This window comes from Diceros bicornis, chromosome 38, assembly GCF_020826845.1.
Source record: "Diceros bicornis minor isolate mBicDic1 chromosome 38, mDicBic1.mat.cur, whole genome shotgun sequence".
Lineage (NCBI taxonomy): Eukaryota > Metazoa > Chordata > Mammalia > Perissodactyla > Rhinocerotidae > Diceros > Diceros bicornis.
Window position 1 is genome coordinate 26962405 of NC_080777.1, and position 23802 is coordinate 26986206.

General features: G+C 39.1%; 1 protein-coding gene across 2 annotated transcripts in view; it reads left to right on the forward strand.

Moving 5' to 3' along the window:
• Positions 1-23802, forward strand: part of NEK7 (NIMA related kinase 7) — a 151201-nt gene that overhangs the window by 74356 nt on the left and 53043 nt on the right. Inside the window, exons 3-5 of one of the 2 annotated variants that reach the window (XM_058533742.1) lie at positions 3981-4121; positions 17053-17115; positions 18907-19017. In XM_058533742.1, coding sequence (XP_058389725.1) covers positions 3981-4121; positions 17053-17115; positions 18907-19017 — 315 coding nt within the window. The remainder of the gene's footprint in view (positions 1-3980; positions 4122-17052; positions 17116-18906; positions 19018-23802) is intronic. The other variant, XM_058533743.1, reaches the window with a different exon arrangement.

Consider the following 23802-nt stretch of genomic DNA (forward strand, 5'->3'; position numbering starts at 1 on the left):
ACCCAGTTTATACACCAAACTGAGAACAGGGAAAGACAATTTAAGGGATTTTACTGAGTTTATATTTCAAACTGATTTGAGTCTCATTATTTTGCTGAATTATTTTATTCCCAGTATAACTCAAATGCTAAACTAAAAAAAAATGGGAAATTGGATATCGTTCAGAAAAGAGAACATAGCTTTTTCCTAAAAATAGTTCTTTACTTGAGTGGGCACTCACTTGATGTCTCATCTTTCTTTTAAGGCCCCCAATACAATTTTACCTACAATGGGATGTAACTCATGAAAATGAAGTATGACATTGAATACAGTATAATGGAATCATTACTCAAGTATATGTATTACCTGTCTGATCTCCTAAAGGAGACCTCATCCTACAGGAGCTTATTTTTATACAAACTGCAGTGTGGCAGAGACCCAAGGGTAGTTGGAGATGTGCAGCTATGCTCCTTCTCATGTCAGCTCTCCATGTCTACACTGGGTGACAGGACATGGGAGCAGATGAGACAAGCTGTCACTCAGCCACAGTGCCCTTTGAAGAAAAGCCATGGGGGGAAAGAGGTGCCGCAAATGGGCTGTGAAGTTTACATACACTGCCCACTGTTAAACAGATTACGTCTAATGAAGTGTCTAATGCTCAGGCCATATCAACCTAATCCTTGGTGGCAGTTCATCCCTCAACTGCCAGAAAACACCGCCCTCTGGCCTTCCCTCGCCACTCTGGCCGCCAAGCACAGGGAGGTGCCCAGTCTTAATAAACCAAGACAGTGTGTGATCTGACATGCAAATGTAGGTCATTGCATATGTAAATGTGTGATTACAAACCTGCATGCCAAAACACATTAGTGAGGCTCTGCTCTCAGCATGCGGTTGTCACACTGCCTTAGCAGTTCACGCTAATATTTGTCAGTTATTTTGCAGACAGAAGATGGAATTCCCAGTCAAATTGCAAGTATCTGGATTGTATGCTAGTGTTCCTCCTGAGGAAGCTGTGTTTTACTGTTGAGATTGGCACGTTTTCATTAGGAGAAGGAATGATTGGAACGTACATGGGAGAGGAAGGAATTCTGTTTCTTCGATGTTACAGACTGTCCTACTGTCTCAATATCTTTAAAAAAGACTTCTTAGAAAAGCGTAAGCAATTAAAAAAAATCTCTACTCTTTAAATGAAACTTTTATTTAAACTTAAATTAGAAAAAGTTGCTAATATCCATTGAATACATCCGAGAAGTGGTACTTTGTAAGTTTCCTTTGTTAAATAGGTGCCATTTTGTAACGGTGACACTTGATTATAAATTAATCTCAATGACTACAAAAAGAAATCTTATAAGTGAACAGCATGGCAAGTTGTTTCCCTTTATTTGTTAATTTTATTTTTCTCATTATGGTATATATTTTTGTTTTCACTTTTGACATGTGTTTCTACTCCCAGTGTTTTTAAAAGTTTTTTTCATCAAAGGACTTGAAATGGACAATATCGATGAATCATCATGTAGGGTCCCATAGTGTTGGGTCATATTGTAGGTGACTGTTTAGTAACCATGGCGATATAGCATAGGCTATATACTGGGAATCAGGGCTTGGGAATCAGCGAGACGTAGGTTTGGTTTGATAACATCTACATTGTAGGATTGTCATGGGAATTGAATTAGATGGCATATAGAGTCCTAATATCTAGTACCTATTAAGTTGTAGGTGCCAAAATGGACCCTTCTATTATCGTAGTAGGTGTTACTATTATTATTCTATTGTAATGATTACTTAGGGCCTTATATTTATGAAATGAACTTGTGAAATTTCTTATATTCTGGTTATTTTGCATATCTTGAAGAATGGAATTTTTTGTGGACAGTATTTTGGACTTCAGAAGAAAGAAAAGCAATGTACACTAACAAATTATTGCTCTTTTTTTTCTCTTTGAGAAACATTGTATTTGAATTTCAGTGAAACTTGAGCAGAATTTTATAGAGTTTTGGCTAGTATGATACGTGCAGTGACATTAACAAGATAAAATGTATTAGGGTTAGTTAAAGTCATGCCCATATGTCAAAATAGCCTTCTTGTTAAGTCATGGGGTCATCAGCCTTAACAAAGGTTTACTTGGGGGTCTAACAGTTCAAGTTGAACATAGTGTGTTTATGAACCAGTACCGTGTTTGATTGCATTAATAGCTATTTAATGTTCAATCTCATTAGAGGGTATACTAGTCATGCCTCACAAGAATGTCATGTTTACTCTAAGTTGGATCATAGAGAAGGTCTGGAAAAATGTGAGTAGAGTGGTAAAAGGCTTAGAAGAGTGTACTTACCAATGATCTAGGAATCTTGAAAAGGCCCATGCATGTTTAGCCAAAAAAGATAAGATACAAGGGCATATGATAGCTAAGCTAGACTATTTTGTTGTATTTTATATAGGTAGAAATGTTAAAAATAGATTGAGTGTCATGAGGTGCTTAAAATGCAGTACTCCTTGGGTATATGTTGTAACCTCAGCAGTAGACAGTGTCTGACGGTAGTGGGTGTTATTTCACGCTTACCCTAGGACTGATTGAATGAATGAGGCCGTGAACAAACAAGTGAAGAAAAGAACTAGGACAATGGATAAAATTGATAAGGAGTTGGGTTTTGTCTCAAAATAGGAAAGACTGCTGTGCCCTTCCCCCAGTACCCTATAATTATTTCTCTCATAGCACAGTGAAGAGCCTCTTCTATGTATTTGAGTAGGCTCTTTGGGAGTAGAAAACATGCCTGATTTGTCTGTATTTCCCTAGCAGCTAGCACAGTGCCTAGCACATAGTCAGTACTAAAAAATGTTAGTTAAAAACAGAAATTATTTTTTCCATGAACGACAAAAAATTATTGTTTCAAAATACAATTATGTACTAAGTGAAAGAAGCCTATCTGAAAAGGCTACATACTGTATGATTCCAACTATATACCCTTCTGGAAAAGGCAAAGCTATGGAGACAATAAATAGATGAGTGGTTGCCAGGGCTTGGGGGGAGGGAGGACTAGCTGGAGCGCAGAGGATTTTTAGGGCGGTGAAAATAAACTGTGTGATACTATAATGGTGGATACGTGTCCTTATACATCTGTCCAAACCCGTAGAATGTGCAACACCAAGAGTGAACTCTAATGTAAACTACAGACTTTGGGTGGTAATAATGTGTCAGTGTGGTTCGTCAGTTGTAACAGAAGTACCACTCTGGTGGGGAATGTGGATCATAGGGAAAGCTATGCATATGTGGGGGCAGGGAGGATATGTATGGAAAATCTGGGTTTTCTGGAAATATATGGATATATATGGAAAATCTTTCTCTCGGTTTTGCTGTGAACCCAAAACTGCTCTAAAAAACTAAAGTCTTTAAAAATAACAAGTAATGATGTGGTGGTAAACTCCATGCCACCAGAAATGTTTTTTGTAGAAGTTAAATAACTGTCTGGAAGTTTAGAAGTTTTTCTGAACTTCTGCATTAATTGGCAGGTTGGACTAAAGGAATGTGTGATTTTATATCTATATCTGATCCATTTCAATTCAAAGATTCTTTGAAAAAGAAAAGAAATATCAAAGTACTGAATTGAATGGGACAAGTTTATGTTCTGTGAATTAAGGACAATTTACAGAGAGTTCCTATCTAAAATTTCAAAATCCTTCTCATCTCTGACATTTCGTATCCCTCTTCCTTGATTTATTTTTTCTTTCTCACAGTTCCTATCGCACATACTATATATATATGTTTCATATTTACGTTGTTTATTCTTTTTCCTCCCCACCAGAATGTGAATTCTCTGAGTGTGGGGGTTGTTGTCTGTTTAGTTGGCTTCTGCACCCCCAGTATGTAGAGCAGGGCCTGGCGTGAACAGTTCAGTGAATATTTGTTGAATGAAGGGTGTCCGCAGCCTTACCTACTTATGTGAAAACAACCCATGATTGTGTGTATATTGTGTGATTGAAAACTTTTCTGACTTTTTTAATTACAGAAGGCCTTACGACCGGATATGGGCTATAATACGTTAGCCAACTTTCGAATAGAAAAGAAAATTGGTCGCGGGCAATTTAGTGAAGTTTATAGAGCAGCCTGTCTCTTGGATGGAGTACCAGTAGCTTTAAAAAAAGTGCAGGTAAGATGATTTTAATTATATAAATCACTGTAAAATTATGCTATGTGAATAACAGCTAGAGAAAAGGATGTCCTGATTTATTGGTTGGTGACAGCCTTGAGAAAGAATAAACGTCGTGCTTTAAAAGCTTCAGTTGAGGGGCCGGCCCCGTGGTGCAGTGGTTAAGTGCTCACGCTCCACTGTGGCGGCCCGGGGCTCGAAAGTTCAGATCCCGGGCGCGCACCGACGCATCGCTTGTCGAGCCATGCTGTGGCGGCGTCCCATATAAAGTAGAGGAAGATGGGCACGGATGTTAGCCCAGGGCCAATCTTCCTCAGCAAAAAGAGGAGGATTGGCATCAGATGTTAGCTCAGGGCTGATCTTCCTCACAAAAAGAAAAAAAACCGCTTCAATTGAGTGTAGCACACAGTGGAAATTAATTTTAGTTTTAATATTACTTCTAGGCTTTAAACATAAAGCTGGTTTTGTTCACCCAAACGCAGCGAGGCCTGGAATGATCCTAGACACGCTCCCGCTAGTCCAGTGAGGCAGATGAGTGAGCACCGTGGCTCCTAACTGGACACGGCACCAGCTGTTGGTCCTCAGCCGAAGGCATCACAGTAGGAAAATAGACTCACAAAGTGTATTACCTGAAGTTGATAAATGGCAGTCAAGATTAGGGCGAGGTGTTAAATTAACGTAGAGAACCACACTGGCAATAAATGAAAGAAAAATGAAGTGAACTTTATTTACTGGGAAATTAAAGAAAATGAAGTAGATAAAATTAGAGGATTGATGTTCTATTGAAAATCTCCGTGTTGTATTGGTATCATTATGGGGCCGCATTGCCTGATCTTCTGTTTTCCTCAAGTTCTTTGTCTTGCCCCGGCATCTCTTACCTAGTCCCACCCTGACCCCGGTGTGCTAGTCCCCCAGGTCTACCCTGCGATGCTCTAGTGCCGGAGCCCTGGAAGTTCCGCTTGTCTCACGAGTCTAGAAGTCTAATTTCTCTTGCCCTCTGGTCTAGAAAGTACTTGTCCTTCTGCCTCAGAGTATGCTTGACATCACACAGTTTTACTTCCCTTTGTCAGAGAAGGCAGTGAACTGTTCACACCTGCCCATAGACCTCCCGTTGTACTCTGCAGCCCTGGTATTTTTCCTCTGTAGAGACCCGTGAAACCTAAGTTGCCTCTTTTTTTTTTAACTTCTTAAAGGATCAGTATACTTGCAACAGCTATTACAGAGATGAACAGTTTTCACTTACATTTTTAATGAAATAGCAAATATTTGTGAAAGATTTCATATGGCATATATGTTAGATATGAAGAATAATAGACACACCCTCATATTCATCATGCAGCTTAAGAAATAAAACATTAAAGTAATTTTGACCCATGTCTGCCACTCCCTTCCCTCAGAGGTAACCATGTCCTGAATTTTGTTTATTGTTCCTTTGCTTTTCTTTATAGTTTCCCCTACATCTGTGTAAATTTCTAAATAAATCTTCTGTTGGCTTTTGTATTCTTTAAACTTTATATAAGTGTTGTCCCGTGTTGGTGCATGTGGCTGTACTTTGTCCTTTTCACTGCTGTATAGTATTCAGTTGTTCTTGTTACATGTTGCTTGCTCTTTAGGTTGTTTACAGTTATCTGCTACCATAAATAGTACTTCTGTGTTGTTCTTATGTGTCTTTGCTGGTGCACACATGCAAGAATTTCTCTTTTGTATGTGCCTAAGAATGGAAATGACGAGCCCCAGGGAATGCACATGGTTAGCACTGCAAATTAATATCAAGTTATTTTCCCATGTTACACCAGTTGACTTTCTCACCAGCAGCGTGTAAGAGTAGCAATCTTCTCTCTTTTGATAGGCCACTTATAGCTTAAGAAAATACAGTATAGAATGAGATATTAGTGTTCATGAAACAGATGACTTTTGAAATGATTATTGCCTTATAAAAGAACTCTTTGATCCATTTTTAAAATGTATTTATTGAATTTCTACTATGTATTTCTGAGCACTGAGGGAAATAAAAAAGAAACTAGTGGTATTATTCCTGCCCTCCGGGGGGAAAGCATCTAACTAGAACAATGAACTGTTAAACCCTGTGATGGGGATTCCTAACATAAATACGTAGGGGTTCACAGAATGGAGACGTCAGTTTGAGCTGTTGGTGTTGGTGGAATTGGAACTCAAGCCAGGCTGTCAATGTGAGACCAGATTCTGGAAAGCATTGAAACCAGGAACAGGAATTTGAATCATAGGGAAGTAAGGATTCACTAGGCGTTCTCAAGTAGGGTAATAATCTTCGAAATTGGTTATTTTCACAAAGTAAAAGTACAAACTGAACACACGGAATGGACTAGAGAGAAGATAGCTGCTGACTTGTCGCGGGTGGTCAAGGCCAGAGGGTAGATGGATTGAGACATCATTTGGAGGTCCCTGGAGCCTTCTTGGTCTCCTTCTCCACCTTCCAGTGGATTCTGAGTGTGGAGAAGAGACAGGGCTCCATTCCATCTCCAATGGTTACTTTTTAAATCACAGAATCTTGTCATTAGAAATACTTAGTAAGAAAAGAAGGGAAGAAAGGAGGAAAAGAGGGAGGGAGGGAAAGAATAAAAGCTCTTCTAGGTCTCTCAGAGTACCATGTACATTGTTTCTTCTTGCCTTTCTTTTCCTTCCTTTTGACTGGAAATCTGAATGGACCTGAGTTAATGTGCACAGTTGTGTTTCCGTTCAGTGTTAGATAGACGCCCCCTCCACTGCCCCTGTTTGACGCTGTGATAAACCTCAGACAACTGTCTCCTGCTGTTCGGAGTTCAAGTTTGTCCTTTGGATTATGCCGTTCCTCTCTGCCTTTTTGAATGTTGAGATTGTGGCATCTTTTAGTTTAAAAATAACTTGTTTGTAAAAGAGAGAAATGATGTTGTAAAGATATTCTTAGCTTATTTAATTAGGGAACAGTGTCTTAAACCTTTGTGAGGACAAATATATTTGCATTTCAGACATGTTATTGATTTTTGTGATATATTACACTTTATTGTCCTCAACAATAAAGCCCATGGTTCTTCCTTTTTAAAAAGCTATCTTTACAGCTTAAAATGAAAATGTTTTAAAATATCGTTAACCAGACTATTTTCCTTTCTGAAGAATCCTAGTCCTTCTTAAAAAAATTCATAAGGAATCAAACATGGGATTTCCTCATGCAACTTGTTATTTAAAGGCTGCATTACTTTTCTCCAGAGCTGTATTATTGCTCCCAGCTCTTCTAGAACCCTTCTTGAATACTTTCGTTGAGTTCATATGCTAGTGTTGCTTTCATAATCCATTTCTCTGCTTAGAAGCTTTAATGGGACACTTGAGAGCTACCATCCAGATTCCTCAGCTGAGTGTTCAAGGCCCTTCTTACCTTTGTCCCACACCGTCAACTTTCAGTTGCTTAGGGCCTTTAAAAAAGCAACGTGCTAGGCTCTGTTGACTTTCCTACGGGTTTGCCTGTTACCTGTATGTGGAAAGAAGAATGTGTGTGCTGAATGCGTGTTACTTCCTTGAAATCATAAAGGGATCTGAGAGTCTATGTATATGGCAACATTAGCCAAACTTTTTGCAAGTTTCCCCACATTCCATCATAATTTGTTTGCCAAAATTAAGGTGGCACCTTAACTGATGTAACCATGCAATTCCGTGTGCCAACTTTGCTTCCCTCTCTCCCTGCCTCCCTTCCTGCTGCTTGTTGAATTCAGTCCACCACTGTTATTGATTACCTGGTGTTCACTGGTCGGTGTGGAAGGCTTTGGGAATACCGAGATAAACATAATCATGGGACTCATGGGATTCCAATAGAAATGCAACCAAGACACCTCTAAATTCATGAGATGGGTGCTATAATGGGAACAGCCTTCAGGGGCACTGGGATGAGAGGGGGCTCGGAAAGTCTTTACATGGGACATGAGCTGGGTCTCAAAACCTCAGTTCTTGGTGTGGGAAGATCATCAAAGAATTGTTTTGATCTGGTACATGCAATCTCTATTTTATTATGCTAGCTCGTTGATTAGAGCTATATAATTGGAATTGATTTTTATTTTATTAATTTTATGACATGGTGTTAGAGGAGTATGAATTTGGGTTTCACTGTTTCTCAGTTCTTGGACCTTTCTTTCCCTAATCGTGTAATATTAGGTGAGGTATTTTGATCCTCAGTTCATTAATGCTTCATTTCTCGCTTATTTGTAAGTCGTATGTCCAGATAACGCTGTTTTCCTGTGGACATCCCTGTCAGTCAGGGGCACTTGTTGGCATGGACAGCACTTTTGTATGCTGAAAAACAAACAAAGTTATAATATACTGTGTTCAGATTCACCTTTTGGATCCAGGTAACCTCAGAAAAACTTCCTGAAAGGACAAGTATTCTTTGATGTTTAAGGCTTTACTTATATTTTCTTATATTTGATTGTTCTTTTAAAGCATTTGTCAAGAAAATCGCTTTTTGAAGTATGTTAATGAATGTAACTTGCTTTCTTACATATGTTAATTTTAGATTCTAGATTCCTGCATGTTTGCATGTAATTAGAAATTAGGATTGCATGCAATTAGAAGTTTGTGGACAATGATAGTTTCTTCTATAAATGCATACAGTGATTTTGATGTAGTCATAACCTTTAGAACCATATATTCAGTCACTTTTTCAGTGTTTACTGTGATTATTGAATTCATCCTGCAGCTTTTATCAACTTCATTATTTAATTTTTATAGGCTTCCTTTGAAACTTCCAATTGTTATTTGAGCAAATAAAAATTAGGAAGCATTTGTAAGAATAATCCATATATTACATTTTTAGAAATTGGAGAACAATTTAGTAATTGATATTAGTTTACTATTGGGGAATAATTTAGTAATTGATGTTAGTTTACTAGTCAAGAAGGCATAGGTATTTTATCTTAAAAATTAAAGCTTCTTAATTTTATTTATTTGTGCTCAATTTTATTTTAGGCATTCCTAGGGATATATCAAATATAGTAAATTTTTACTCTTATTGAATGTTTAGAGAATAGGGCATTCTAATTAACAACATTTCAGGGTTATGATGAATTACCATATATGGCATAAAGAGATTACTAATGTTAAAATATTTAAATGATACAATGGACGTTAATGAAATAATTTAGTCCTTTGTCCTTTTTTGATGTTTCACAGTTTTTTTCTTTAGCATATTCTGGTACCTTAGGGTTATCATTATACACAAGTTTTACTTGTATGGGTTTATCTTAACAATTTTAAATTATAATCTCTTCTAGTGGCCAGGGCCAGTGAGTAAATCTTGAAATAACTTTTTATTTATGCTCTTGAAAATTTTTATTATGTTCGTTTAATATTTCTTGAGGACCTACTGCATGGCAGGCACTACCTGACATTAGAGATTAAGTAATTAAGTTCGAGTTTTTGTAGGGAAGACAGACAGTGAATCAAATAATCATAGCCAAGAAGGAAATGACCGTGGTATGGTATTAGAGACAAACGAGGTGGGAGAAGGAGGGCTTTTAGATAGAGGGTCTAGCGGAGGCTCCTCTGAGGATGTGAAATTTAAGCTGAGATGGAAGACCAGGACCCCAGGCGGAGCGGGTCCAGGTACAGAGAACAGCTCATGTGAAGGCCTCCAGTAATAGAATGGACTCAGAGTGTCCTGAGCACAAATCCTGGTGACCTCAGGAAACCGACTGAGGGAGAGAAGTTGCGTGGCTTACAGAACTAGATAGGAACCGGATGTTGAGGGTTTTGTTGGTAGCTCATGGAGAGAGGTTTATGTGTTCTTTATATGTTGTCTGTTGTCGTAAGGGTAATGAATGGCCACTGAGGAGTTTAAGCAGGTGAGTGATAAAATCCTGTCTATTTTTTTTAAGATTGCAAAGACTACTGTGTAGCGAATGGATTCATCCTCTTCAGTACGTAGCAATAATAAGGCCAAACATTATTAATGGAAAAATTTTCACCTATTAAATAAGTAATATTATTGGCAATATGAACAAAAATTACAAAATATGAGATTTTCAAAGTTTTGTGAACATTAGAACTAAAAGAATATCTAAAAGCAAATCAGGTGACATAATGTCTTTCACACAGGAGGCAGGTTTTAAGGGCGGTACGTCTGACCTTTTTTTCACAGTAGCTCTTTAGTCCCTGTTCTGTAAATGAATCTGCCCTTCCGTCTGGCGTGCCCACTTCCTCACAGCCCTCTCCAGTGTAAGATGCTTCTCTTCCTTGACGTGGGCCACCGTGGAGTCCTCTTCCTTAGAGCTTGCTTTCCACTGCCACTTCCGACCTTATTCTACACCCAGCCAGCTGGCACTCTTCCATCTTTGAAGCCAGTGCCATCCAGTCAAATATATTTTTCCATCCTTGTCCCTGTCTGCCAGTCTGTGGTACCTTTTTCTTTTTTTTTAATATGTTTAGAGCCCCTTGCTCTCGTTTTTCCTCTCTCCATTCCCTGGCACCGTGTTGGCTGTACTGAGACGCGGTCTCACGGTTTCTCCGCAGGCCTGACTCCCTGGCACGGGGTTGGCTCTCTCAGTCCGCACTCATGGCTTACCCTACACGTTTGTGTTCTCTCCCACCCTCTCAAATTCTCTCTCTACTGACAGTTTTCATTTCTCGCCCATTCTCTGCTTCCAACGAAACTTGTTCCTTGAATCATCCTGACCAGCACGCACTTTTCCATATTCTCCAGACCTCTTACTTAAAGTCCGGTTTCACCTGTTTTTTTTACCTTTCTTGGACCCTTGTCAGCTATTCAAGCAACGTGGATGCTTCCACTTCACAGTCTCCCCCATCATGGTTTATCTCCACTGTGTGTTTCTTCATTTCTCCATAACCCAGAAGGGCTCAGGTTATTTCTCTAAGAAATGCACTCTCTTACACTTCCTACTTGGACATATTTTAACCACAGTGTAAGAAGAACCCCAAACCAGCGGATACGTGATTATAGTGTTGCCTGCAATGGAAATTAAGGACTACTACTTTGAAGCCTCAGCCACAGCCCGTAGGTGTTTGTGCTCAGCAGAAAGTGTCATCTCCTGTGTGACGGACACAGTTTCTGCTATCCGACGTGCTTCCACGATCCCCTAGCTGTCCTGATTCTTCTTCTCCTAACTCCACGTGTGCTCTGGATGAATTCCTCCTCTTCTGCCTCCTTTGAGGCGTTTCCACCAGCTCCCCATTTCTCCCACGTCAGCCTTCCTTCTCAGGCTGTAATGTCATCAGCTGACTTTCTTACTGACATCTCTGTAGACTCTGGTGCTTCAACACCCGCAGCTTCTCAGAACTTGCCTCTGCTGTTTTCTGTGGCCTACCATCTTGTTTTTCCAGCTTCTCTGGGTATACCCCTTTCTGTTCCCTTCAAAGGCTTCCCTTTTTGTCACAGTGACGATTTTGGATTGTTTGCTTCTCCTGCACCCACATTCTCACTCAACCGCTTCCAGTGTTCCTCTGTAGGGTGGCTTCTTAATCTGTAGGAGCCCTGACTAAGCTTGGCTGAGCTTCTAGCTCTCATAAAATCACAACAAAAGATGAATTTTTGTGATAGTTTTTAGAGGCTTTTTCATTTGAAGGAAACCTATTGAACAGGGCCTACTGATAGACTGGAAGTTAGATCACTGTATACTAACCTGTTGAGTTAAAAGGCAGCCCCTTGGAAACAGCGGGTTTTCATAGTCATAGAATAATTAGTGACACAAACAGGTATCTAGCTCCATACCATCATTTGCCAGGACCTGAAGGAATTCACAAGAAAGAAATTGAGGCCTGTGTTTTAATTTGTAGTTCAGACATGTTTGATGCATTAAGAGCGGAAGGCTCGCAGCAGCTAGATCACGGGCCTGGGTGTTAGAGGGAGCGAGGTTTCTGGCACCAGTGTAGAACTCTTCTTGGAGTCACCTTGCTTAAGTTCTGCTCCCATCCCCACCCCACCCCACCATTTAGAGTGACTGTGTATTTAGGCAGGGAAGGGCTGGTGGTCGAGACTTTAATTAGTTGGAGATTCTCTTGTTCAGTGATTGTAATTTATATTTAGAGAGGCCACAGCCCTTCTGCTGTGGATTTTCTAACCCGCTCACCCATCTTTACCCCTTCAGATAAAAAAGAGAGGCTCTGTAAGGGAAAGTCTGCCTACCAGTCAGCCAATAGGAGAAGCAGAAATTGCAGGCTGATAGCAAAAATGTTCCTTGTGATAGAGTTGGGAGTTAAGGGTCCCCTTCCCCGACCCCGACAGTGGTTAGGGGAGGGTCTGTCCAGCCATCAGGCAATTGGAATAGAGGGATGGAAGCATCATTATGGCACCAGGGATACAAGGGGCAAGAACACTGGAATGAACAGAGGCATAATCCGGAGGTAGGATCAGGAGGAGAAGGACTGAGGTGTTGTCACACGGAGTACAGGACTCGGTTTAGGGGCAAGCTGCTCAGTGCATTTATCCAGGCTGTGTAAGGCTGGGGAGCTGGGAGATACTTGCTTAAGATTTCTGTTTATGTAAGATTCATTTCAAGTGAGATATACCAGTTTTGTCGAACTTTCTTAGTATATAGAGTACTTCTTTGCTACATTTTAAGTGTTACTTCTTCTAAGAATTTGACATAGGCCTTTTCAAGGACATTTCTGTTCAGTTACTTGAAGCCTCTTTTTCATCTTAAAGGTATCTAGTGTTATCTTTTTCACTTTCATTAGTCATGAGTAATTTTGGCAAAATTTGAGGAAAACTTTTAAAATGATTCAGAGAATACCAACAATTTAATTAGCCAGTACTTGCCTGAACACTGCTAATAGTAACTTTGCTCTTACCAAGTATAAAATAAGTTTAAAAACCCAAAGAAATTTTGGTAGAGCTGAAGAAGATGCCTTCTGAAAGCAAGCTTGTAAATATTTTATGAAAAATGTTTTTACAAAATCCAGATTTTTTTTTTCCTGTATGTGTTGCCTTTTCTTGCTCCTGAAATCAGACAGCTTTGAATCTGTGTCTGGGAATGATTTCATCTAAAGATTCAGCATTTATTTTTGTCTTGACTTGCTGGCTAAGAGAAAAAGAAAAGTAAGATACTTCTGAATTTCCAATTAAATGAATTTGCTTAAGAATTTAGTTTTGCCTTAAATGTGCCAGCAATGCTTATTTCTCTCAGTGGTTGAGGAGTGACTTTTGATATTACTGAGAATTCAGATAAAACTAAAAGTTAATTTGTAATTCTAAATTAGCTTAGTTATAAGTTGAATTAAAGATTCATGATTTCTATCTTGATATTTTTTGTGTCTTTTTAGGGTTTCCTAAAGCTCTCGTACATCTTATTCTCATCTCACTATCTTTTGTTTTTTAATATTTTCCCCATCATAGAGGCATTAATTACTAGGAGATTAGATTTATGTGTGTCTCCAAGTTTGTGGTTTTCTTCATTTTAATCACTAGTACCAGAATTATCCTTTCTCTGTCTCCTTAAAAAATAATGTTTTCAGGAATTCCTTCCAAGTCTTAAGACATTTAAAATTTTGCACTTCCCTGCATTTCTTTGACTTATTTCAAGTCCCTTGTGACTAGTAGTTCCCAAGAATGGCATCAGCATTCATGATCTGGCAAGAATCAGTTATTTCTCTTGACGTATGGATTTTTAAATATAAGCAGTCTCTGTGTATATGAGCATTGCCTACCTGTAACTAACATCAAGTTCAAAATTTTCTGTTGACTTTAATATTTGTATCATCATTTAACTTGTTATGTAGTGACAACATCGTTTTTCTGGCATCCTTTGGCAGTTTGGAGAGAGAGTGGCTTTTCTATGTGAAATTGCTAAATGTAAAGCTTACATATTTAAGTAATGAACTTTTGATTTTACTTATTTCTGTAAGAAATTCTCCTTACACTTTCCTGCGTGTGTAAATCAAGTATGGGAAGCCTGCCAGCCAAACACCCCGCCTGAGGTTCTCAGCTCACTTTGTACAGTAGCACTTAACTAGATTATATGTTAGTTTTCTGTTTCCAGTCTACGTTCTGCATCTGACAGTATGCATCTTAAGGACTGCAAGCCTGTTTTCTTATTTGTATCTAAAATAAAATCTGATAATAAGTTGGCATTCAACATAGGTTTGATAGAAACCATGCATGATAGAAAGCAAGAACACGAGCGAATTAACCTTATCCGTGTTGCTCATCTGTGAGTAGCGTGAAGCTAGGATGCTCTTGAAGAGGACTGTGGTGGGTAAGGTTTTTCCTTCAGTAAGTAGGGTCGCCCTGCTTGTGCTTTAATATTGGTAGTTCTTTTTCTTCAATCTCCGTTATTAGTGTCCATTTATATCTAATATATTCTCTCATTTTAGCAAAGTTTGATATATACGAGGGCTTGATGTTTGCAAAAACATTTCTTCCTAGATATTTTAGGTAAACTTTGTGATAGTGTTTGCCACTCATCGTCCTCTTTTTTTTCTTTTCTTTTCATCCCATTCTGTTCTGTTCTGAAGTCATATAGTTAATACAAGTTCGCTGTGGCTAAGATGGTTAGAATGACTGCTGATGGAGGAGAGAGAAGCCACTATTTCTTTCTTTCTTTTTTTTTTTTTTTTTTGGTGAGGAAGATCAGCCCTGAGCTGACATCCATGTTAATCCTCCTCTTTTTGCTGAGGAAGACCGGCTCTGAGCTAACATCTATTGCCAATCCTCCCCAACCCGCCAAAGCCCCAGTGGATAGTTGTATGTCATAGTTGCACATCCTTCTAGTTGCTGTATGTGAGACGCAGCCTCAGCATGGCCGGAGAAGCGGTGTGTCGGTGCGCGCCTGGGATCCGAACCCCGGCCGCCAGCAGCGGAGCGCGCACACTTAACCGCTAAGCCATGGGGCCGGCCCGAGAAGTCACTATTTCTAAACGTGTGCTAGCACACACATTTCCTTTTCTGTTACTTGAATTGAGTCAGTGGAACTTGGATACCATCCAGTTTCTCTCTCTCTTTTTGTAAACTGTTAACTAGGATAAGATTCTGTATTTTTCAAATCTTAACATGCAGTGCTCAGCTGTTTCGCATTAAAACTTGCAAAACATAAACTTGGTATTTGAGGTTTTCATTTGGTTCAGTAGAACCAAAATAAGTTGAAGACTATGTAGAAATATGAAAAATATTTGGCTGTAACGTTAGGTGAAAAAGCACATACCGTTTTGTATACTGCTGTTATTTTCAGTATGTAAAAGATATGTGTGCAGTTGTACAAGAAATGGAAGGGAGTGAGCAAAGTTAGTTTAAGGCAGCGAGTTTATAGATTTTGTTTTTGTTTTAAAATTTTATTTATATTTTTCATATTGATTGTTTTAATTAAGAAAGAATTAGAACCGTGTGCATATTTGGATATTAGGAATGATATCAAGCAAAAGTTGCCTCTTCTAAGCTGTAATTATACACTCATATTCTATGTTGATTTGTGTGCCTTAGATATTGGTTATTTCTGTCTGGCAGAATCCTATAATTCTTTCAAGGTCCGGCTTTAATGTTACCCCCTCCGCCCTCATGTGGATTCTTTCTTTAGGTTTCTGATACTAACACTTCGCACACATGTATTTTAGTACTTATTAGCTAGTTGTGCACGTGTTAGACTCTACAACAGCCTGGGCCAGTGAGGAAAACACAGACTCTGGAGCTGGAATGATCTGGATTCGAGTCCTGGTTCTGTCATTTACCAGTTTTGCCACCATAAGCATATTATTTAACCTCTATGAGCCTCAGTTCTCATTTCTAAATTGGAGCCAGTACCCCTTACCTTATAAGAATGTGGTGAGGATTACAGCAGCCCGTGTGAAGAGGCTGCGCCCGCTGGTAGGTGTCCAGTAATTCCTGCCTGAGTGAAAGGGTGTGGATTGTGCTGCTGCTTCCTGGTTACACGCCTATGTTTCCTGGAACACATGGGCTCCTGAATCAGGAGGACTTGATCAAGTTGAGGACTATAATGTCATTAAAGTTGTTTTGTTATGTGACTAGAGTTTTAATCTGCTTGTAGTATTGACTTATTCAGATATTTTCTGCAATATTTAGCATATTGCTTTTTTATTTATTGTTTGTTTTCCACACGCTTAGAACATGGAGAGATTTCTTTGTTTTCAGAGACATACTAAGTTTCCCTTTGACTGTATTATTTATTTTTATGTTTTTCTCATTAGACCAATATTTCCCAAACTTTTCTTCATTGTCACCTTCCAAGAGCCTTTTTTAAACGTTTTCCTAATTACCCCCATCCCATGAAGGTTTAATTCCACAGATGTATTATGGCTTTTTATGTATTGTATGTATATCTGTGCTTCATCCTCAAAACGTTTAAGATTTTGTACCCCTCTCTCCAAAGAACCAGTTTTCAGCCTCCTTGGAGTGCTGTCCCCCGGTCAGGAATGCTTGCATTAGACCTGTAGACACGATCCATCGTGCAAAGTAATGTCAGGGCTTGGGTTATAATTGGATAACTCGGAGAATGACTTCTGGCTGCCCTATTTATTAGCTGTTTGAACTTTTGTCAATTTCTTAAGCTTTCTAAACCTACTTTTCTTCATCGGTAAAATGGGAGTACTAATACTATTGTCCTCATAAGGATTAAATGACAATTAAATAAGGTAGCTCATGAAATCTCTTTAGCACATGTTACTTGTTGTTATTAATTATATTAACTATTATTTCATTATAATAATGATCACAACTTCATTCTGTTCCATTTGAACCTAAGACTTGGAATATCTAGCCATTCTCTTTTCCCATTTTTAATACTGACTGCATTTGGAGAGAAAAATTTAAGCTCTAGTGGTAGCATAAGATAAAATACCCACAGAATCCACAGCTCCTAAAAGCTAATTGGAAAGAAAATTTCTTAGTGGGTGTATAATTATATGTAAAGTATTATAATGAATTTACATGTGGCTTATTTTATTAAATAATTCTGGGTTCTCTTTTTAGATATTTGATTTAATGGATGCCAAAGCACGTGCTGATTGTATCAAAGAAATAGATCTCCTTAAGGTAAATAGCAAACAAACTACTGACTGTTTTGAATGTAACTGAATATGTTGATAAAAATAAGCAAAAAGATCTTATGCCACACTGACTTCAAGTAACATTATACAAGTTTGAATCTCAGTATTTTGAAGAATGTAGTTAACTTGGATTTGTTGTAAAATAATTTAATTGAAACATTTGGTAGGATTAAGTTTTTTTATTCCCCATTTCAAACTCAGACTAGATAAAATGGGCATAAAAAATTGAAGAAATTTTTTCTGGACCATCCCAATTAGACATATTCTAAAGGTTAAGTAATATAAATGCATATTAGTGTTATCTCAAGATGTAATGTATGGGGAATGTGGACTGATCCAGATGGCTCACATGTTTTTTATAATAGTTCTGTATTTATTTTCCAGATTTAGAAAGGGTGATGTAAAGAGTATGTCAGAACTAGCTTTTCAGTTTTTCATCCACTCAAAGAATATGACTATTTCACTTTGCTCTGCTTTTATTCTAGTGAAATTTCTTTAGAAGAATGCCGTGGCTTATGTTATATTTTTAACTTTTAAATAAGACCTGGATATCTTTTACTCCATTTTTGTTTGTGCCTAAAATGAATCAGATTTATCCAAAAAAGATAAGAGTAAGATCAAAATGAACCATGTTTTCCGACTGTTTTGTTGGGTCTAATTATTTCCTGGGACACGAAGTAACTGCTTTTAAAATGTATGTAACCTTTTATTAGAGAAATAATATATTATCATAGGAATTGTGGGGAAAAAACCTATAAGTAGAAAGAAGAGAAGGAAATCATGCATATACTCTCTGGGATCATTCTTCAGTAATTTTCTTTGAGAAACTATTTGTCTTATGTTAACTTGTGTAAAGATTGAACAAAAAGATAGTACAAAAAGACTAAATGTGTATAGATTGATGGATATATTCCTACAAGGGGAAATTTTTCTTAGGATGATTTTATGAATCAACCCCATAGATAAATTCAGTATATTTATGTTATTTCATGTAAAAGCAATATTTTGATATAATATAGTAGATGCCAGTTTTCTTCTTCTTCTTCTTTTTTTTTTTTTTTTTACCACTGGCTGCGTTATACTAGGATCAGCCCTATCTTCAAAATAGGAGTAAAAAGTGATACTTTATTTACCTTTGAGTGCTATTAGATGACAGTTCTGATTTTAAAGAGTATAATTTTTAGCAATTGGTGATTTAATTCTGTCATTCATTCGTATGCATCTATTTATATATTTTTTGGATATAGCAATGCTTTTTAAAATTTTGAGTGTGTAATTTATTATTTCTAATAAAGAATATTAAAATAAAATTAATTGATATCTAGTTTTACCTTCAATAATTACTTGTTTCAAAATTCACTAGATTAAAGAAAAATATACTGTCATGTTAAGATTTATGTAATTTAAAAGTGAAATACAGGGGCAGGCCCCGTGGCGTAGGGGTTAAGTGCATGCGCTCCGCAGCTGGCGGCCCACGTTCGGATCCCGGGTGCGCACCGAGGCACTGCTTGTCAGGCCATGCTGTGGCGGCGTCCCATATAAAGTGGAGGAAGATAGGCACAGATGTTAGCGCAGGGCCAGTCTTCCTCAGCAAAAAGAGGAGGATTGGCATGGATGTTAGCTCAGGGCTGATCTTCCTCACAAAAATAAATAAATAAATAAATATTAAAAAAAAAAAAGTGAAATGCAATAACTGAGTTTATTCTTAAGTTATGAAAGTATAAATGACTCTTGGGAATTTATAATAAAACTTTTGATGCCTGTCGTTTTTTCTCAGCAACTCAACCATCCGAATGTAATTAAATATTATGCATCATTCATTGAAGATAATGAACTAAACATAGTTTTGGAATTAGCAGATGCTGGTGATCTATCCAGAATGATAAAGGTAAGGTTTTTTTTTTTTAACTAAAGTTATATTTTTTCTAATAGAGTTGTCTGCTAAACATACAGGTGTATCAGATACTTAAAGACCTCAGCGCAGTGCCTGGCATATGGTAGATACGTAATAAGTGGTTGGCAATGGTGGTGATTATGATTATGAAGCTGGTTTACCTGGTGAAGTTCACACTGGTCAGCATAGATATATGAACACTCCAAACCCAACCTGGAAATAGACTGAGAGACTTGTCTTCTGTGAGCTAAAGTTAAGATTCTGCAGCTTGTTTTCTCTGAGCAGACCACTCTTAATCCTGTGTCTCTGGACCTCAGGGAAGAGAGGGCAGAAGGAGATTCTAGAGCAGCCTGAACCCTTCCTGAAAGCATTTCACCAGAGAAGAAAGTGGGCTTTGCATTCAGACCCTGCACAGCAAGCCCTGATTTGACCACTTAAAAGTTATTTAATGCCCTTTTCTAAGGGCATATTAAATGAGTTTAAGTTCAGCTACAAGTTCTAGAAATCCCCAAATAACAGTAGCCTAAAAATTTCTTGTCCTTAACTTAACTTCTATGTGCCACATTTTCTCAGAAACAAAATAATAATAGGACCTACTTCATAGGGTTGTTTTAAATGGTTAACTGTTCATTAAGAGCTTAGAACAGTGCCTGATACGTGGTAAGTCTTTGTAAATGGTAGCTACTGCTATTATTATTATTATTTATATTTCTCTATTACATAAAATTCTGGGGCTAATGTGGTAGCTCTGATCTATCAAATTCTCAGAGACCAGGCCTGTTTACAGCTATTCAAGTCACCATTCCTAGGCCTGAAGGAACACAGGATGCTTGCTGCTGTATCTTAAGGCACCTCACTGGGTGCTGCCTCTCAGCGTTTGCAGTTTTATCCTATTGGCCAGAAGTTAGTCTCATGAGCATGTCTACCTGCAAGGGAGGCTGGAGTATACAGTCTGCATCTGGCTGGCAGTGTGCCCAGCTAAACTCCTGTTACTCTGGAAGATGAATGTGGAAATCTACGAAGACCAACCAAATGGGAAAAGCAAAGGCTAACTATTCTGAGCTTACCATAGCAAGGGAGTCAGCTGCTGTCACTAACGTTCTGGCAGAGATTCACAGGCTGGCGGAGGAGTAGGAAATCTTTAGTGGAACAAAAGGGAAGGCTTCAGGTGTGTCCTGATGGGAAGTGTTGGCCTGGGAAGCTGTAGGCGAGCTCACTAGAAGTGGGCGTCCTATAAGATTGGGTGGGATGCACATTTGGCTATCTCTGGTTGGTTCTGAGTTGGAAGCAGGGACAAAAATTAGGGAAGCTGTGAGTTATTAATCCAGTCCTGGCCATTTGGGGCTGACTGTTACAGAAGTTATTGTTTAGCTTCCTGGATTGTCACTACAGATAGCAGTCTAGCTTCCTGCAAGTCTGCCTTATGCAGGCTGGCCTCCTGGATGGTTTGTTATAGATAAAAGGTTGGTTTCCCGGTCAAGTTGCTGCAGGTTGTGCGTCACAGTTTTGTTTTTATATACGATCTGGCCATTGTCCATTTGTATCTTCAGCCTCTCAACAGATGCTGAGCACAGCTAGTAACCTCTGCTACATGGGCTTGTTGTAAGGAGTTTTTAAAAGCAATGTTAAGTACTTTATGTGCATGATCATATTTACTCTTCACAAAGATTCTGAGAGATAATTTGACACTTAGAGAAGATAAGTATTATTACTAGTAAGTAGAAGGACTGATATTTGAAATTAGGTTTGTCTGATGCAAAAATCAATGTGCTTTTTTTTGTGTGTGTGTGAGGAAGATCAGCCCTGAGCTAACAGCCATTGCCAATCTTCCTCTTTTTGCTGAGGAAGATCAGCCCTGGGCTAACATCTGTGCCCATCTTCCTCTATTTTCTATGTAGGACACCTGCCACAGCATGGCTTGATAAGCAGTGTATAGGTCCGTGCCTGGGACCCGAACCTGTGAACCCCGGGCAGCCGAAGAGGAGCGCGTGAACTTAACTACTGCGCCACTGGGCTGGCCCTCATGTGTTTTTTTTTTGTGGCCCGTAAAGACTCTTGTGTCACAGAACTCTTTGAACCTTTGACTTTCTTACCAGAAAAATGTTGATGCATGCACAATTTGCTTTCCGTTACAGAACATTGACTGGTCTTCTGATTAAGGCATTCATAGATTCTCTAGCAGTTAAGAACCTTGCTTTCCAGCGTGAGTTCAGTGTCAGCCACTTAAACTGTTGTGCATCGTCAGCCACTTAAACTGTTGTGCATCTTCTGGATCCCTTCTGTCATCATTTGCATATGCTCAGCTCATTGTTATCTTACACATGTTCACATGCACACACATGCAGGCACACATGTCCCTCATTCACTCATTCACTAGTTCCTTCATGAAACTTATCTCTAGTGGGGAAGACAAAATGATACACACGTAGAAAATACAGTGAGTCAAATGTTGGAGAGTGCAGTGGAGAGAAGTAAAGGACAGAAGGGCAGTGAGGAGTGTAGAGGAGGAGGGTTGCTATTTTAAGTAAGGTGATGAGAGAAGACGCTACTGATTGAAGTCTCCCCACCCCCCTCCGCCTGCCTCCTTCTTCTTACTGCCCTAGTTCTGTTTTCCTCCACAGTCAGACACTCACCCCTGACCCCACTTGAAACACACTGCAAGAAGTGGCTCTTGAATGACCTCTGTCGTCAAATCCAGTGGAGCTCTTCCAGTCCTCGTTCTGCTTGATCTCTCAGCTGCATTTGGCTCTGCGTTTCATATTCTCTTTCCTAAAATACTCCTCCACTGGCTTCTTGAGTCCCAAAGTGTCTTGGTTTTCTCTCTGCCTCTCTGGAGACTGATTCTTCTTAACTGAGTCATTCTCTTCTTCCTGGCTGGCCTTTCATGATGGAGTTTTAAAAGTTTCAGTCCTGGCTTTTTTTTTTGCTTTATACTCTTCGTAGTTGATCTCATTCATGCCTGTGGATTCAGTTACTCTCCAGACTCTTGTTGACATCCAGTTTTTTATCTTTACTGTGGAGCTCTTTTTTTAATTCTGAGCCCATATAACTCAACATGTCTGTAAGGAAATTCATGATCTTCCTCACAGACTACCCTCCTCCCATTTTCCGAGGTTAGGCGCACGTCTATCCAGTCGTGCTCATTGGAGACCAAGGCTCTCTTGGACACGTCTCTCCCTTACCTCCGATTTTCAATCTGTCACCAAGTTGTGTTCATTTTTCTTCCAAATGTCTTTCAGATTTCTCCACCCAACTCCATTTCCATTTCTCTCCCTGTGGTATGAAGTACCATCATCTTCCACCTGGAGAGTGAGACTTTTTAACTAATCTCCCAGCATCCAGCAGCCATCCCTCAAATCTGTTTCTCCATCTGTCTTTAGGAAGGTGAGGAGGGAAAAAGCAAGCAAAACCTCTGCTTTCAAATCCTCCTTGAGCTTCCTGTTGAGGGTAAAGATGAAAATGTTTGACAGGATGTACTGAACCTTGTGTGATCGGAGTGTGAGCTCTTGGAGGGAGGAGTCCTGGTGTGTTTTGTGTACTCACGTATCCCTGGTCTGAGGCCAGCACCTGCACAGAGTGGGTGCTCGACAAACGTTTGCCGTCAGATCTGGCCCTACTTGCCTCTTGTGTGCTGCCGCACGCTGACCATTCAGTTCCTTGAGTGTACCGTGCTTTCTCCTTCCTCAGGGCGTCTGTGCATGCAGTTCCATTTGTCTGGCGTGCTCTTCCCACCATTCTTGGCTGCGTTTGTGTCTGTTATCCTTTAGTTCTCCGCTCAGACATCACTTTCTCAAGGATGTCTCTTTCCCTCACTCACTGTTTTACACTATTAATCCTCTTGGGATACTCTTATTTCACAGCGCTTAGTAATACAGTCATGTCTGTACGTGTGGGGTTAATTTATTGATGTCTCTGTTTCCCATTTGACTGACAGCTCTGTTGACTACAGGGACCGTGTCTGCTTTGCTCACCAGGCTGCCTGATGGTAGTAACTCAATAAACATGTGGGGAATATAAGTACAAAGTTGATTCTTTGACCTCTGTCACACTTGTCTGTTCTGGGGGCCAGTGGGTGCACGTGGGTGGTGGTGTCAGAGTCATAGCAGTTTCCTGCTGTTTCACACTTGGCTCTCCTGGGATGTCGCTGAGATGTTGAGTGGTACGTACACTGGCGTGAGAGAAGACGGTGTCCTGATACAGGACAGGGGTTTTTCTTTGGCCCTAAGAAATTCTAAAATTGTTTTCTAAGCACTCTTATTTGTGCTGTAAGCCATTCTTTATAAAAGAGACTACATTGGGAAAAGATCAAAGGAACTTCATTCATGAAGGAACGTGACAGTGACTTAATGCTTATAAAGGACAGGAGTAGACACCTGAATTGTAGGAGCACGATTCATTTCTTTATAGTGAGTAATACTGTAAATCATTGTGCATCACAGCAGTGCATTTCACTGTCTCAAGTCTTCAGCTTAATTGGCGTAGAGGAAATATAGCTTCTGGTCTGTATTCCAGAAACGAACCTCTGGATAGCGTTGCATCAAAGATTTTTACACGTAAATAATTAATTGGTTTAGAGCAGGCTGACAAATATAATTAAGCAATTTATAGTTGAAATATTCAGTATTTCTCTAATTAGTGACAAAGGAATACCTGAGGCTGTGGTCAGATGAAATACTTCCCAGATGAGTTTTAGGATAAAAGGAAATCCAGAATTTTTCATCGTATATTTCTTTATCGTCAGTAATCAGAATTTTAAAGGAAAATAGACTCTTACAAAAC